Source organism: Pristiophorus japonicus, chromosome 10 (genome assembly GCF_044704955.1).
Source record: "Pristiophorus japonicus isolate sPriJap1 chromosome 10, sPriJap1.hap1, whole genome shotgun sequence".
Taxonomy (NCBI): domain Eukaryota; kingdom Metazoa; phylum Chordata; class Chondrichthyes; family Pristiophoridae; genus Pristiophorus; species Pristiophorus japonicus.
The window spans coordinates 149,190,842-149,208,885 of record NC_091986.1 but is presented as its reverse complement, the minus strand read 5'-3'; the positions used below and the strand labels follow the sequence as shown (position 1 = coordinate 149,208,885).

The 18,044-nt window shown below is 44.3% G+C and overlaps 1 protein-coding gene across 1 annotated transcript in view; it reads left to right on the top strand.

Annotated features, from left to right (window-relative positions):
* The window catches only part of c10h11orf65 (chromosome 10 C11orf65 homolog), a 149,229-nt gene extending 140,715 nt beyond the window's left edge, over positions 1-8,514 (top strand). The window contains exons 9-10 of the mRNA XM_070891520.1: positions 6,016-6,071; positions 8,389-8,514. Coding sequence (XP_070747621.1) covers positions 6,016-6,071; positions 8,389-8,492 — 160 coding nt within the window. The 3' untranslated portion in view covers positions 8,493-8,514. The remainder of the gene's footprint in view (positions 1-6,015; positions 6,072-8,388) is intronic.
* Positions 8,515-18,044: the final 9,530 nt, after the last annotated feature.

The window sequence follows — 18,044 nt, the reverse complement described above, 5'->3', positions numbered from 1 at the left end:
CATCAGTACCTGTTTGGTCTTCGGTTTGAACTGGAAACAGATCACAAGCCACTCATTTCATTGTTTTTGGAAAACAAAGGTATAAGTACTAATGCATCGTCCTGCATCCAGCGGTGGGCGCTGACATTATCTGCCTATGATTATGTCATTCACCATCGACCTAGCACTGAGCATTGTGCCGATGCATTGAGCCGTCTGCCGTTGCCCACACCGGAGGTGAAAATGCCACAACCGGCAGACCTACTGTTAGTCATGGATGCTTTTGAAAGTGAAGGAACACCTGTCATGGCCCAGCAAATTAAGACCTGGATCAGCCAGGACCCGATATTATCGGTTGTGAAACATTGTATCCTTAGTGGTGATTAGACTGCCATATCCAAGCAAATGTGTGAGGAGACTACACCTTACATCCGTCGCAAAGACAAATTATCCATTCAAGCAGATTGCATACTGTGGGGTAATCATGTGGTTATGCCCAAGAAAGGCAGAGAGAAATTTGTGCATGATCTACATAGCACGCGTCCCGGTATTGTCATGATGAAAGCCATTGCCAGGTCTCATGTATGGTGGCCTGGAATTGACTCTGATCTGGAATCATGTGTGCATCAGTGCAACACTTGCATGAAGCTTAGTAAAGCACCAGCGGAATCGCTGCTGAGTCTGTGGTTGTGACCATCTAAACCGTGGTCTAGGATCCACATCGACCTTACAGGTCTTTTCCTGGGAAAGATGTTCTTAGTTGTGGTGGATGCTTATTCCAAGTGGATAGAGTGTACAATCATGTCATCTTTGCTACGCATGGTCTGCCTGACATCGTGTTAAGCGACAACGTATCTTGCTTCACCAGAATGGAGTTTCAAGAGTTCATGAAATTCAATGGTATCAAACATGTGAGGTCAACACCATTCAAACCCACATCCAATGGTCAAGCAGAGCGTGCTGTCCAAACCATCAAGCAGAGTATGAAACGTGTAACTCAAGGTTCACTGCAAACTCGCTTGTCACGCATATTGCTTAGTTACAGGACAAGACCCCATACGCTTACCGGGGTCTCCCCTGCTGAACTATTGATGAAGGGAGGTGTCAAGACCAGGCTCTCTCTTGTCCACCCTGACTTGAATAATCGTGTCAAAGTCAGTAAGAGTTTCATGATCGCGCTACTGTGTCACGCGACATTTCTATCAATGATCCTTTGTATGTACTGAATTATGGTCAATGTCCCAAATGGATCGCCGGTACTGTTACGGCCAAGGAGGGTAACAGAGTGTTTATTGTTAAGCTAAAGAATGGGCAGACATGCAGGAAACATGTTGATCAGATAAAGCTGCGGCACACAGATGAACTGGAACAGTCTGAGGAAGACACAATCAGTGACCAACCAACCTACCCTCAGTCATCAGACGACTCCGCTGTCATCAATGAATCTGGACTTTCAATTACTGACATGGTCAATGAATCTGGAATTTCAATTCCTGATGTGGTCATTGCCACTCCCATCAGATCGGCTACCCAGCCCCCAGTCATAACAGACCCAAGGCTGGAGTTGAACTGAGACGTTCAACTCGGGAGCGGAAAGCCCCGGACTGTCTCAATTTGTAAAAAGACAGTTACTAATATCTTAAAGGGGGATATTGTCATATATGTATGCTTGGGTTTACTAGCCACCAGGTGGCACCACTGTCGGAGGTCATTGGGCTGTGCACATGTGTGTGCGGCCCAGGTATAAAAGGCCAGCCATCTTGTAATGTAATCACTTTGGGCCCTAATAAAGCAGAGCCAGGTTTGTACCTGTTCGGAGTTTACAGTATTCAGTCTATTGAGTTACTGCATACACAACAACCTTGATGCCCAAAAATCTATTGGTCTCAGTCTTGAATATATTCAATGACTGAGCATTCATAGTCCTCTAGGGTAGAGAGTTCTAAAGATTCACAACCCTCTAAGTGAAGACATTTCTCCTCATCAAAAAATCTGTCAATCTCAATATTTAAAATTTCAATTGACCCAGCATCCACATCCTTTGGGAGGAAAAAAATCCACATTTCCACTACACTTTGTGTGAAAAGTGCTTCCTGGTTTCACTCCTGAATAGCCTAGCTCTAATTTTAAGAATGTGCTCCCTTGTTCTTGATTCCCCCCCACCAGAGGAAATATCTTCTCTGTATCTAAATAATTTTAAACACCTCAATTAGATCACTCTCAACCTTCTAAACTCAAGGGAATACAATCCTATGCAACATGCGCCCATAATTTAACCCTTTAAGCCCCACCATAATTTTGGTACATCTGCGCTGTGCCTCCTCCAACTCCAATATATCCTTCCCCAGGTACGGTGCCCAGAACGGAACGCAATAATCCAAATGGAGTCTGACCAAGGTTCTGTAAAACTGAAGCAAAACTTTCTCCCTTTTGTATTCCAATCCTCTTGAAATAAAGAGGTAATGATGGTATACCCTCGTCCTTCTAGGTGATGGAGGTTGTGGGTTTGGAAGGTGCTATTGAATATACCTGTAGATGGTACACACTGCAGCTGCGATATGCCGGTGATGGAGGGACTGGATGTCCCACCTGCACTTCCTGCTTGGGCCTTAACCACCTGCCAATTATCATCTGAACACAACTCCCTATTCTTCTGTTCAGATTTATCCACAAATGCTATGATTCTATAAGTACCATAAATAATCCCAATATGAAAACTTTGAAAATTACTATGGCATTTTTCTATGCAACTATGTATAATCTAATAACCATTTAAAGAGTCATTGAAAACTACTCAAAATACCTGATAAACAAGTTAGCTTTAAATAAAACTGGTATCAGTTTCCCTATTGGTCCAATGGGTAAGTACGTTGCCTGGTGTGGTACTAAGCCATATAGACCAGAAGATCACATGTTTGATTCCCAGTCTGTGCTGAGTTAGCTGATGTCAGGCAGACTGCAGCCGGGCTGCTGTAATTGGCCTCAGCACTCTGAGTTAGGGAGGGAAAAGGGCAGTCATGATTCCCACTCCTAATCACTGGCCAGTGACTTCTACTGGAAAGCGTACAAGTGAACGTTGGGTGAGGTCAGGATCGGGTTCTGCTGTTATACTTTCTTTGGTCAATTTGCTGAGGTACTGGAGGGATGCTAATGCCTGGAATAGTGTTTTTATAGTTATTTTAATAATCAGCCATTCAACACATTCTTATTACTGCAGTGTACTTTGTAACATTCCTTTCTCCATCTTCCTGAGACTTAAAAAATATATACAAATGCCTCCTCATTGCCAATCTAGCATTTTATGGTTTGTTTAGGAATCAGTCATCCAACATAAACTCTCAGTATTGCAGTTAATTTTCTAATTCAAAAAGGTTCCTTCACATGGACAAAAGCAAAGAAACAGTATCACATCCCAAGAGTTCTAAAACCAACATAACAATCTTGGATACAATTCAGTACCTCCTCTCCCAGTATAGTATCAGTACATAATTTAGTTCAACACAATTTTAACTTCTAAAAAAGGAGAGAAGGGGAGAAAATTGCAAAAACCTTATTCTGGTTATGCGCAATAAGAATAGGATTTTAGGATATGGTAAATTGTCACAAATGGCTCGTGAATTAAATAAAGCATAATAAAGCATACATTGAGAAGATTACATTCCACTCAAGGGTTTACTACTGCTATCCTATAAAATTTGCCCAATCCACTCATTATATATTTCATAATTTCTTTTGAATATAGTGTGGTTTACTAGGGATTATTGATTTTGCTAGAAAAATAAAAATAATTAAATGTAATCTGAATGGTGCTTCAAATTCTGAAACAAGGCTAAGATCGAGGTCTTTAGTGCAGGAGATCAACACGGAGCAAAGAGGAAAACAAGGTGTATGTCACCACGCTTGGGTTTTAAGTCTGAAGACTGTAAAGAAAGAAAAGGATGAGGGGATAAGGAGTCCCACAGTTTTGAGACTTGAGAAGGAATGGAACTGTATGGAGAGGAAGACCTTGCCGGATAGTATATTTGTTTCTTAGAAAAATAAGAGATATACTGACCATAGTAGTATTTATAAGGCATAGAAATTCCGGTGGCGATTTCACCTAATTGGCGGGTTTGGTGTGGCCGGGGTCGGTGACGGTTGCTGAACCGGCTCCAGCCCGCTGTATGGGATTGATTTTACGATGATTGGGTTTGTTAAGCTCGCCCATCGCGTTTCCCGGCAATTGAAGGAAACAGATTTGATGACATAATTTGATGATGTGTCATCAGCTAGTTTACTTAAAGGAAGCATGTCCAAATTGATTTTGACAGTTGTGCTGTCAGTGTTCAATAGCATTGAGATGCTGAAAACACTGACAAACACTACACAAAGGTTCATGGCTACACCCAGGCGCTCCCATGACTCCCTCCATATGCTTATGGAGTCACAGCACGCAGGGAGTTTCTCTTCCCCTCCAATGGACGGAAGAGACCTCCCCAGCAGATCAACACAGCCTAGTTGCACATTGCACAGGAGGACACCAGCAGGGATGTTGTCAAGAGGACCAGGCTGCAGTGGCGCAAACCTCTCAGTGGATCACAAAATGTTATTGCAAAGCCACACTCAACCTTATCCTGCTGTGCCACTCATCACATCTCAATTACTCTGCCTTCCCTACCCTACTCCTACACATCCTTACTCACACAAACATAACTTCCACCTCCACCCATCCCTCTCTATCTACATTATCGCTTCCCCATCTCACTAGCCACCTCTCACACTCACCCTCATCCTAGTCTAATCATGTCAACTAACAACACACAGGGATAGACACTTGGATCTTTTAGCCAATGTTCATGTGAAGTTTCTGTTAATGCGGTGTCAAACATTGAAACCATTATTTTCAGCACTTTGCATTCTTGGACAGAGTTGAGTGCACCTTTAGAAGTGGCTTAGTGAGTGGTGAGACATAACGGTACCCCCTCCCCACGGCAATGGCGATGAGTGTGAGAGGAATGGCTTGGGCATTGTAGCAATGCTTTATGGTGTTGGTGTGGGGTGGTGCCAACCAGCCAGATCATGTGGCAGCCAGGGTGAACAGGATCAAGTGAAGTAAATCTGGCCATGGTGAGGCCATTCCTGGAATCCCAGTTAGCACTGTGGTCAGTGCTGATGCTCTGTGTCCTGTGCTGTATCAGTTGATTGTGGAGAAGATTAGTGTTGTTGTTGGTGCTGCTGGTGTTGGGGCTGATTATGGTGGGATGCTGAGGACCACGGTGAGATAGTTTCAAGGGCACCAATGCTAATATAATAGTTGGCAGGTGAACTTGAGATGACAGAAGCAATCTGTTAATGGTGAGAGAGGTTGTTCGAATGAGGTGAAACGGGATAGAGAGATTGCTCCAAAGACTTGCAAGCTGCATAAAGCTCAATGTGCCTTCTAAATGAAGTAAGCAACAGCTTTTGATCTTGGAAAATGAACAGCTGTGAAATGGGAGGTTTTATAGCACATTTGCAGCTGTCAGGTAAAGAAATGAATTCATGGTGGCACAACACCCGGCCTACTTACCTGTCGTGATCCCCGAGCAGCGTGGACTCCGTAAAATGGTAAGTACAGCTCAAAATTGTGTTTAATAGCCTCTTAACAAGGTCTTAATCACCTAAATTGCCTCCCCCGCTGCTGCGTGTCGGGTCTGTTCTGCCCGGACAGACCTGACATCTGGTAAAGTAGCGTGGCAGCGGCTTGACAGCAGGGACCCGACTCACTGTCAGAAAATAACATTTGCCCAAACGTGCCCGCTGAGCCCCCATAAAATCTAGCCCTATGTTACAATGGAGAGAGAGATGTTGGAGATACAGGTAAAAGTTGACAAGTTTTTCTTGCATCCTGTTCAGGAGTGAGAGAGATTTTAGAAGAAGCTCCCTAGACATGGGAGCAGTATTCAAGTCTTAGATGGACTTAGCACTATTACAATCTACATTTTACCACATATAACACTAATAAAGTACTGGAGAAAATCATCAAAGAAAACTGATTCCTGCTGTACTGTTTTTCAGATATTTAAATGACTGGATGGAAATTGCAAGTAGCAACTCTTCTACAAATTTTCAAGGTACCTCTATATTAAGAACACTTCTTCCTTTATGCAGGAGCAATAATACTCCAGATATTAATTTTATATAAATATATAAAACATCAAAATGGAACACCAATTGTAAATTGTAAACAAGAGACGATTAAGAAAATTAATGTAAATAGACAGTTTTTAAATGATTATATAATCTTTGGGATTTTTTGCAATTGGGGAAGATCAATGGCATTTATTCAGTACTTTATTATATTGAATTGTGTGACTATATAAAGGGCAGCTTATAAAGGCCAATAGGATATGATTTATATTTCACAAGTGGGTTGACCTGAGAACTCATGAGTTATAAATTTGCAAATGAACTTTAATTATTCTTCACATTTTCTCACAGTCTATTGTTATGTGCTGTGGGTTAAAAATGCTTTATAAATAAAATTTTCAAAGAAAAATAGTTCCAGCAATTGTAACAAAATATGAGGAGGTCGCTGGTTGGCAGTCAGGAGTAGGAATTCTGGCTGAGTTCAACTGTAGCACCAGAAACATAGAAACATAGAAACATAGAAAATAGGTGCAGGAGTAGGCCATTCAGCCCTTCGAGCCTGCACCACCATTCAATAAGATCATGGCTGATCCTTCACCTCAGTATCCCTTTCCTGCTTTCTCTCCATACCCTTTGATCCCTTTAGCCGTAAGGGCCACATCTAACTCCCTCTTGAATATATCCAATGAACTGGCATCAACAGCTCTCTGCTCCTATACTCAAATCCCCTAGCTATGATGGCCAACATAACATTTGCCTTCTTCACCACCTGCTGTACCTGCATGCCAACTTTCAATGACTGATGAACCATGACACCCAGGTCTCGTTGCACCTCCCCTTTTCCTAATCTGCCGCGATTCAGATAATATTCTGCCTTCGTGTTTTTGCCACCAAAGTGGATAACCTCACATTTATCCACAGTATACTGCATCTGCCATGCATTTGCCCACTCACCTAACCTGTCCAAATCACCCTGCAGCCTCTTAGCATCCTCCTCACAGCTCACACCGCCACCCAGCTTAGTGTCATCTGCAAACTTGGCGATATTACACTCAATTCCTTCATCTAAATCATTAATGTATATTGTAAATGGCTGGGGTCCCAGCACTGAGCTCTGTGGCACCCCACTAGTCACTACCTGCCATTCTGAAAAGAAGTGGTACCCTGGCTGAGATCAGTTAACTCGGCACAGACCAAGAATTGAACCCAGGATGTTCCTTGTCTGTAATGCTCAGTAACACACCGTGTGATGAATTTACCCACTAAGTTAATTGTTTGCACTTTCATTACAGATTGTTCTAGTTAATTCTGGCCTTCTCAATATAATTTTTGGTGTGTTACTCAAGGCTATGTATGTCAGACTGTATAAAGCTTAATGTAGTTCTTCAAAGATACCATCAGAGGTGGCATAGAGGGATCATTCATCCTCTAAGTCACCCTCGACTCCGAGGGACTGCCTAAGAAGAAGAGAGGGATAATTGTAGTCTAAACCTTGCCATGTAGACATAGGACAGGAATTTTCTCGGAGCTAATCCCACTCCATCACTCCACCACTGCATTTCGGGTGAAGTTAAGGCAGCAGAGTGGGAGCATCTCTGAGGAAATATGGTTCTTCCTCTTCCAAACTTCTTACGTATCACTCGGTTGTACATGGGATAACTGCTGGAACAATTCAATTGGCAGATAATTGTGACAGCCACTTTGGAATCAATGAGCAAAACAATGAGGTAAACATGATGCAATTTAAGACAATTACATATTAATACCTCCTTGATATCTGCAAGATTCACATTGTCAGTTTCCTGAATTGATGTGTATTAGGTAGACACGAGAGAACTTGTTTATAAATCAAAGGTACCATGGTGAAAAACCAAAATAGACAAAGAATGAAAAGCTGTGGACAACATCTTGCATTTTGTCACAATAACATATGGTATGTCTTCTTGTAGTGTGCTAGAAAAAGTATATATAACAATGAGTTTAAAGCATTAATTTTATGATAGGTTGCACTCACTTCCATAAACTGCTTCTGGTTTGTAGCTTTAACAGGAATGTTGATCTGAATTATTGCCTGTATATCTCATTAATTACCAAATCTGCTTAAAAGCTTCAAAATGTATTTAATAGAGCACTTTATAACCTAAGAAAGTATTTCCCAAGTATATTCAGCAAATTTGCCGTGGCCAAACTGAAGCGGCAATTGCATCCCTCAGAAGTTGATGTGCTCAAATAAAGACATTTCAAGACAAACGATCATGAATCAAGTCATACATTAAATTCTGTTTATCAATTTATCCATAGGCACAAGATGCTATCCTGCGGAGAATGATCCTTACAAAGTAATAAGACTATGTGTAATGAATACCTATGCAAGTATGAAGAGCACTGCTCAGTATACCATTTAGCCAAGAATAAATAAATTGAACAATCACCAAAAACTGTTAGTGTTCAGTGATACTATTCAGTGATATTGACTTTCTTCCCTTTTTCAACATATGTATTAGCGGTACCCACTGTAACACTTAATCAGCTATCACTTTCTAGATATTCTTGTGGGTTATGTCATGGAACTTATATGTGAATATGATTAAATATAATGTAAATGTTATCATTGATTTATACCTACACTGGCTTGCCAGAATTTCGCTACTGTATTTGCACAATAAATCCAAAATATATGTGCCACTGAAACTAGAATAGAGGTAAAACCATTAAATTTTATAAAGCATTCTGTTCACCTTGAGTTTGTGGGTGGGTTCAATAAGTATTTTGTTCTAACTCTGTTACCACACAATTGTGATCAAACAGATACTCTCAGTGTCACGTATGTATGCTTGGGATTACTAGCCACCAGGTGGCGCGACTGTCGGAGATCATTGGGCTGTACGCACGTGTGTGCAGCCCAGGTATAAAAGGAAAGCCATCATGTAATGTAATCACTTTGGGCCCGAATAAAGCAGAGCCAGGTTAGTTTACAGTATTGACATAGAAACATAGAAAATAGGTGCAGGAGTAGGCCATTTGGCCCTTCGAGCCTGTACCACCATTCAATAAGATCATGGCTGATCATTCACCTCAGTACCCCTTTCCTGCTTTCTCTCCATACCCTTTGATCCCTTTAGCCGTAAGGGCCATATCCAACTTCCTCTTGAATACATTTAACGAACTGGCATCAACAACTCTCTGCGGAAGAGAATTCCACAGGTTAACAACTCTCTGAGTGAAGAAATTTCTCCTCATCTCAGTCCTAAATGGCATACCCCTTCTCCTTACACTGTGACCCTTGGTTCTGGACTCCCCCAACATCGGGAACATTCTTCCTGCATCTAACCTGTCCAATCCCGTCAAATTTTTATATGTTTCTATGAAATCGCCTCTCATTCTTCTAAATTCCAGTGAATACAGGCCCAGTCGATCTAGTCTCTCCTCATGTCATTTCTGCCATCCCGGGAATCGATCTGGTGAACCTTCGCTGCACTCCCTCAATAGCAAGAATGTCCTTCCTCAGATTAGGAGAACAAAACTGAACACAATAATCCAGGTGAGGCCTCACCAAGGCCCTGTACAGCTGCAACAAGACCTCCCTGCTCCTGTACTCAAATCCCCTCGCTATGAAGGCCAACATGCCATTTGCCTTCTTCACCGCCTGCTGCACCTGCATGCCAAACTTCAATGACTGATGGACCATGACACCCAGGTCTTGTTGCACCTCCCCTTTTCCTAATCTGCCACCATTCAGATAATATTCTGTCTTCGTGTTTTTGCCACCAAAGTGGATAACTTCACATTTATCCACATTATACTGCATCTGCCATGCATTTGCCCACTCACCTAACCTGTCCAAGTCATCCTGCAGCCTCTTAGCATTCTCCTCACAGCTCACACCGCCGCTCAGCTTAGTGTCATCTGCAAACTTGGAGATATTACATTCAATTCCTTCATCTAAATCATTAATATACATTGTAAATAGCTGGGATCCCAGCACTGAACCTTGCGGTACCCCACTGGGTCACTGCCTGCCATTCTGAAAAGGACCCGTTTATTCCCACCCTTTGCTTCCTGTTTGCCAACCAGTTCTCTATCCACGTTACCCCCAATACCATGTGCCTTAACTTTGCACACTAATCTCTTATGTGGGACCTTGTCAAAAGCCTTTTGAAAGTCCAAATACACCACATCCACTGGTTCTCCTTTATCCACTCTACTAGTTACATCCTCAAAAAATTCTAGAAGATTTGTCAAGCATGATTTCCCTTTCATAAATCCATGCTGACTTGGACCGATCCTGTCATTGCTTTCCAAATGCACTGCTATTACATCTTTCCAACATTTTCCCCACTACCGATGTCAGGCTAACTGGTCTATAATTCCCTGTTTTCTCTCTCGCTACTTTTTTTAAAAATGGGGTTACATTAGCTACCCTGCAATCCATAGGAACTGATCCAGAGTCCATGGAATGTTGGAAAATGACCACCAATGCATCTACTATTTTTAGGGCCACTTCCTTAAATACTCTGGGATGCAGACGATCAGGCCCTGAGGATTTATCGGCCTTCAATCCCATCAATTTCCCTAACACCATTTCCTGACGAATAAGGATTTCCCTCAGATCCCTCAGTTCCTCCTTCTCACTAGACCCTCGGTCCCCTAGTATTTTTGGGAGGTTATTCGTGTCTTCCTTAGTGAAGACAGAACCAAAGTAGTTGTTCAGTTGGCCTGCCATTTCTTTGTTCCCCATTATGAATTCACCTGATTCTGACTGCAAGGGACCTACATTTGTCTTCACTAATCTTTTCCTCTTCACATATCTATAGAAGCTTTTGCAGTCAGTTTTTATGTTCCCTGCAAGTTTACTCTCACACTCTATTTTCCCCCTCCTAATTAAACCCTTAGTCCTCCTCTGCTGAATTCTAAATTTCTCCCAGTCCTCAGGTTTGCTGCTTTTTCTGGCCAATTTATATGCCTCTTACTTGGATTTAACACTATCCCAAATTTCCCTTGTTAGCCATGGTTGAGCCACCTTCCCCGTTTTATTTTTATGCCAGACAGAGATGTACAATTGTTGTAGTTCATCCATGTGATCTTTAAATGTCTGCCATTGCCTATCTACCGTCAACCCTTTAAGTATCATTCGCCAGTCTATCCTCGCCAATTCACGTCTCATACCATCGAAGTTACCTTTCTTTAAGTTCAGGACCCTAGTCTCTGAATTAACTGTGTCACTCTCCAGCTTAATGAAGAATTCTACCATATTATGGTCACTCTTCCCCGAGGGGTCTTGGACGACAAGATTGCTAATTAATCCTCTCTCATTACACAAGACCCAATCTAGGATGGCCAGCTCTCTAGCTGGTTCCTCGAAATATTGGTCTAGAAAACCATCCCTTATACACTCCAGGAAATCCTCCTCCACAGCATTGCTACCAGTTTGGTTAGCCCAATCTATATGTAGATTAAAGTCACCCATGATAACTGCTGTCCCTTTATTGCATGCATCTCTAATTTCCTGTTTGATGCCATTCCCAAACTCACTACTACTGTTTGGTGATCTGTACACAACTCCCACTAATGTTTTCTGCCCTTTGGTGTTTCATAGCTCTACCCATATAGATTCCACATTCAAGCTAATGTCCTTCCTTAATATTCTGTTAATCTCCTCTTTAACCAGTAATGCTACCCCACCTCACTTTCCTTTCTGTCTATCCTTCCTGAATATTGAATACCCCTGGATGATGAGTTCCCAGCCTTGGTTACCCTGAAGCCATGTCTCCGTAATCCCAATTACATCATATCCATTAACGGCTTTCTGCGCAGTAAATTCATCCACCTTATTACGAATGCTCCTCATATTGAGACTCAGAGCCTCCAGGCTTGTTTTTTTAACACTATTTGTTCTTTTAGAATTAGAATTTAGAATTAATGTGGCCCTTTTTGATTTTTGTCCTTGATTTCTCTGCCCTCCACTCTTACTTTTCTCCTTTCTACCTTTTGCTTCTGCCCCCTTTTTACTTCCTTCTGCCTCCCTGCATAGATTCCCATCCCCCTGCCATATCAGTTTAAACCCTCCCCAACAGCACTAGCAAACAGTCCATCTAGGACATCGGTTCCGATCCTGCCCAGGTGCAGACCGCCCGGTTTGTACTGGTCCCACCGCCCTCAGAACTGGTTCCAATATCCCAGGAATTTGAATCCCTCCCCTTGCACCATTCCTCAAGCCACGCATTTGTTGTGTATGGAGAAAGAGTCAGATTGAACATTGTGAGCTCAAAGTAAAGTGTGACCGTTGTCCAGAGTGCCTCTCCAACCTGTGAAGCCTCCTTAAATACCTGTGCTCCCAAAGGATTATGGGATCCCTTGGGACTCCAGGGGATGAGCCCTCTGGTGGCTGTACAGAGTAAATACTAGTCCACATATATAACAACACTCCCCCCCATCCACCAAAGTCAATAGTGTAACTATTTGCAATGTGTGTCGATCTGGGGCTCTTCTTGCCCTGATTGATCATCTCGGTATGAAAGCTGGTGTTGTTGAATCATTTGTTGGGCCTTCACTGGGCTGCTATGCAGCTGGCCTTGCTGGGCCGCCTGGTGTGTTGGGCCCTGCAGGGCTGCTGTGGATGATGGGTTCTGCTTCATGGTCAACCGTGATGTCGGTTGCTACTGGCGTGTATGTTGGGGGATCAAAAAAGGTAGGGTCCAAGGTGGGCTGCTCAGGATAGTCCGTGAATCTGAGTTTGATTTGGTCCAAGTGTTTCCGGTGAATGAGTCCATTTGAAAGTTTGACCCGAAACACCCTGCTCCCCTCTTTGGCCATGACAGTGCCGGGAAGCCACTTGGGACTTTGTCCATAATTTAATACAAATACAGGATCATTGATTTCAATCTCGCGTGACACATTTGCGCTATCATGGGATGCACTTTGTTGAAGCCGCCTGCTCTCTACCTGTTCATGTAGATCAGGGTGAACTAACGAGAGCCTTGTCTTAAGTGCTCTTTTCATGAGCAGTTCAGTAGGTGGGAACCCAGTGAGTGAGTGGGGTCTCGTGCGGTAGCTGAGCAGGACTCAGGATAGACAAGTCTGCAGTGAGCCTTCAGTTACCCTCTTCAAACCTTGCTTGATGGTTTGCACTGCTCTCTGTGCCTGACCATTGGACGCTGGTTTAAACGGGGCAGATGTGACATGTTTCATCCCGTTACGGGTCATGCATTCTTTGAACTCAGCGCTGGTAAAACATGGCCCGTTGTCACTCATCAGGACATGGGGTAAGCCGTGAGTGGCAAACATGGCCTGCAGGCTTTCAGTGGTGGCTGCGGATGTGCTAGCCGACATTATCTCACATTCAATCCACTTGGATTATGCGTCTACAATCACAAGGAACATTTTACCCAAGAACGGGCCTGCATAGTCGATGTGTACCCTAGACCACCGTTGGAGGGCCAAGACCGTAAACTTAGCGGCGCCTCCCTGGGTACATTGCTTAACTGCGAGCATGTATTACATCTGTGAACGTAGGACTCTAAGTCCGCATCGATACCGGGCCACCACACGTGGGATCTGGCATCTGGCTATCGCTTTCATCATTACGATGCCTGGGTTGGTACTGTGGAGGTCATTGATGAAGGTATTTCTGCCTTTCTTGGGGACCACTACTTGACTGCCTCACAGAGGCAGTCTGCCTGTATAGACATTTCATCTTTGCGCCGCTGGAACAGCTTTATCTCTTCCTGCATTTCCACTGGGACACTGGACCAGCTCCCGTGAAGCACACAGCTTTTGACTAGAGATAATAAGGGGTCCTGGCTTGTTCAGGTTTTGATCTGCCGGGCAGTGACGGGTGAGTGCTCACTCTCAAATGCTTCCATAACCATGGCTAGATCTGCGGGCTGCGCCATTTCCACCCCCGTGGTGGGCAATGGCAGCCTACTGAGAGCATCGGCGCAGTTTTCTGTGCCTGGCCTCTGGCGGATGGCGTAGTTGTATGCAGATAATGTGAGCGCCCATCTCTGGATGCGGGCTGATGCATTGGTATTTATTCCTTTACTCTCGGAAAACAGGGATATAAGTGGCTTATGGTCAGTTTCCAATTCGAATTTTAGCCCAAACAGGTATTGATGCATTTTCTTTACCCCATAGACACACGCTAATGCTTCTTTTTCAATCATGCTGTAGGCTCTCTCAGCCTTAGACAGACTCCTGGATGCATAAGCAACCGGTTGCAGTTTCCCAAAATCATTAGCTTGTTGCAATACACACCCAACGCCATATGATGACGCATCACATGCTAGTACCAAACGCTTACATGGATCATACAACACGAGCAATTTGTTTGAGCATAACAATTTTCTCACTTTTACAAAGGCATTTTCTTGGCTTTTGCCCCAAACCTATTCACCCATTTTTCGTAGTAAGACATGTAGTGATTCTAGCAGTGTGCTGAGACCCGGTAAGAAGTTACCAAAGTAGTTCAAGAGTCCCAGAAACGACCGCAGCTCCATCACGTTCTGTGGCCTCGGTGTGTTCTCGATTGCCTCCATCTTCGCGTTGGTGGGCCTGATGCCATCTGCCGCGATCCTCCTTCCCAAGAACTCCACTTCAGGTGCCAGGAAAATGCACTTCGAGCATTTTAACCTGAGCCCCACGCTGCTGAGTTGACTAAGAACCTCCTCCAGGTTCTGCAGGTGCTCGACTGTGTTCCGAACTGTGACCAAGATGTCGTCCTGGAAGACCACGGTGTGCGGGACCGACTTCAGTAAACTTTCCATGTTTCTCTGGAATATCGCCGCCGCTGATCGGATTCCAAACGGGCATCTGTTATAAGCAAAAAGACCTTTGTGCGTGTTGATGCAGGTGAGGGCCTTCAATAATTCCTCCAGTTCCTGCATCATGTAGGCTGAAGTCAGATCCAACTTCGTGAACGTCTTTCCTCCTGCCAGCATTGCAAAAAGGTCATCGGCCATTGGTAGTGGGTATTGATCCTGCAGGGAGAAACGATTGATAGTTACTTTGTAATCGCCACAGATTCTGACGGTGCCGTCTCCCTTGAGGACCTGGACAATAGGACTGGCCCACTCGCTGAACTCGATCGGTGAAATGATGCCCTCTCTTTGCAGCCGGTCTAGCTCGATCTCTACCCTTTCTCTCATCATGTATGGTACTGCTCTCGCCTTGTGATGGATGGGTCGCGCCCCCGGAATTAGGTGGATCTGCACTTTTGCCCCTTGGAATTTCCCGATGCCTGGTTCAAACAGCAAAGGAAATTTATTTAAGACCTGGGCACACGAAGTGTCGTCAGTGGGCGATAGCGCTCGGACGTCGTCCCAGTTCCAGCGTATCTTTCCCAGCCAGCTCCTGCCAAGTAGCGTGGGACCATCACCCGGTACCACCCAGAGTGGTAGCTTGTGCACCGCCCCATCATAGGAGACCTTTACGGTAGCTCTGCCAATTACAGGAATCAGTTCTTTTGTGTAAGTTCTTAGTTTCGTGCGAACTGGAGTTAAGACTGGCCTTGAGGCCTTGTTGCACCACAACCTTTCGAAAGTCTTTTTGCCCATGATGGACTGGCTTGCATCCGTGTCCAGCTCCATTGACACCGGGAGTCTGTTTAGTTCAACATTCAGCATTATCGGTGGACAATTTGTGGTGAATGTGTGCACCCCATGTACCTCTGTCTCCTCGATCCAGGCTCTGGTTCTTCGTGATCCTCCGTGGATCTGTCCTCCTCTACAACATGGTGGTTTTCAGGTTTAACAAGCTTTGCAGCTCGCCTGCACATACATTGGAGGTGTCCCATTGTTCCACAGCCCTTGCAAACGTACCCTTTGAATCAGCATGAATGGAAACGATGATCACCCCCGCAGCACCAACAAGTTGTTAATGGCCTTGCATTCATCATCCTTGATGGTGGACTCTGAGTCATCTGCGGACGTGTAGCTGCAGGTATGTGTGACCTGCCCTGTACATTATGATTCAAAAACAACGTCACTTTGTTCAAAGTACTTGTAGCAGCACTTGTGTGCTGAGAGATTTGCTTCGTATTGTCACTGGTGGCAACGAACACCTGGGCTATCACTATGGCCTTAGTCAAGGTTGGGGTCTCTACAGTCAAAAGTTTGCGAAGTATGGTTTTGTGGCCAATGCCAAGTGTGAAAAAGTCTCTGAGCATGTGCTCCAAATATCCTTCAAATTCGCAATGTCCTGCAAGGCATCGTAATTCGGCGACATAACTAGCCACTTCCTGGCCTTCAGACCTTTTGTAGGTGTAGAACCGGTACCTCGCCATCAGAACGCTTTCCTTCAGGTTTAAATGCTCTCGGACCAGTGTGTACAAATCATCATACGATTTCTCCGTGGGTTTCGCTGGAGTGAGCAGATTCTTCATGAGGCCATATGTTGGTGCCCCACAGACGGTGAGGAGGATCGCCCTTCGTTTGGCAGCGCTCTTCCCCATCTAGCTCGTTGGCCACGAAGTATTGGTCGAGCCACTCCACAAAAGTTTCCCAATCATCTCCCTCTGAAAATTTCTCCAGGATGCCCACTGTTCTCTGCATCTTTGAGTGCGCTATTTGTATCTCGTCACCAGTTGTTTTGTATGGAGATAGAGTCGGACTGAACACTGTGAGCTCAAAGTAAAGTGTGACCTTAGTCTTTTATTGCAGGTCTCCAGAGTGCCTCTCCAACATGTGAAGCCTCCTTAAATATCTGTGCTCCCAAGGGATTATGGTATCCCTTGGGACTCCAGGGTATGAGCCCTCTGGTGGCTGTACAGAGTAAATACAAGTCCAGATCTATACCTACTATTCCTACTCTGACTAGCATGTGGCACTGGTTGCAATCCTGAGATTACTACCTTTGAGTTCCTACTTTTTAATTTAACTCCTAGCTCCCTAAATTCAGCTTGTAGGACCTCATCCCGTTTTTTACCTGTATCGTTGGTACCTATATGCACCACAACAGCTGGCTGTTCACCCTCCCGAATGCCCTGCAGCCGCTCCAAGACATCCTTGACTCTTGCACCAGGGAGGCAACATACCATCCTGCAGTCTCATTTGTGGCCGCAGAAACGCCTATCTATTCCCCTTCCAATAGAATCCCCTATCATTTTAGATCTCCCAATCTTTTTCCTGCCCTCCTGTGCAGCAGAGTCAAACAATAATGAGCCAGAGAACATTCGACAAGCTGGGATACTAAGACTGTGAGGCCTAAGCTGAGTCCAGTCAATGCCAAGTTGAGTATGTACACTAAAGATCTCATAATGGTGATTGGCAGTGCAGTAGTCAAGGTGTCGTATGATGGTGTGGTTCATGATTTAACTTTATGGATTGTTGCAGGCAATGGTCCAATTCTCTTCGGCAGGAATTGGCCAGAAAAAATAAAATGGAATTGGAACGATATCAAAGCGTTGTCATCGGAGGATGATACTCCATGTGCTCAAGTGCTGAGCAAGTTCCCCTTGCTGTTTGAACTAGGCATCAGCAAATTCACGGGAGCCAAGGTGCAGATCCATGTGCACTTGGATACAAGACCCATCCATCATAAACCTCGGGCGATACCGTACATGATGAGGGAGAAGGTTGAAATCAAACTGGACAGACTCCAGCATAAAGGGGTCATATCATCAGTCGAATTTAACGAATGGGCCAGCCCCATTGTTCCTGTGTTGAAGAATGATGGCACTGTCAGGATTTGTGGAGACTACAAGGTTACGATCAACCGAGTTTCGAAACAGGATCAATACCCATTAACGAAGGCTGATGACCTGTTTGCAATGCTAGCCGGGGGGAAATGGTTCACAAAACTGAATCTTTCATTGGCCTACATGACACAGGAGCTGGTCGATGCGTCGAAGAAACTTACGTACATCAACACTCATAAAGGACTGTTTATCTCCAACAAGTGTCCTTTCGGAATTCGCTCGACTGCAGCCATATTTCAGAGGAACATGGAAAGTCTATTAAAGT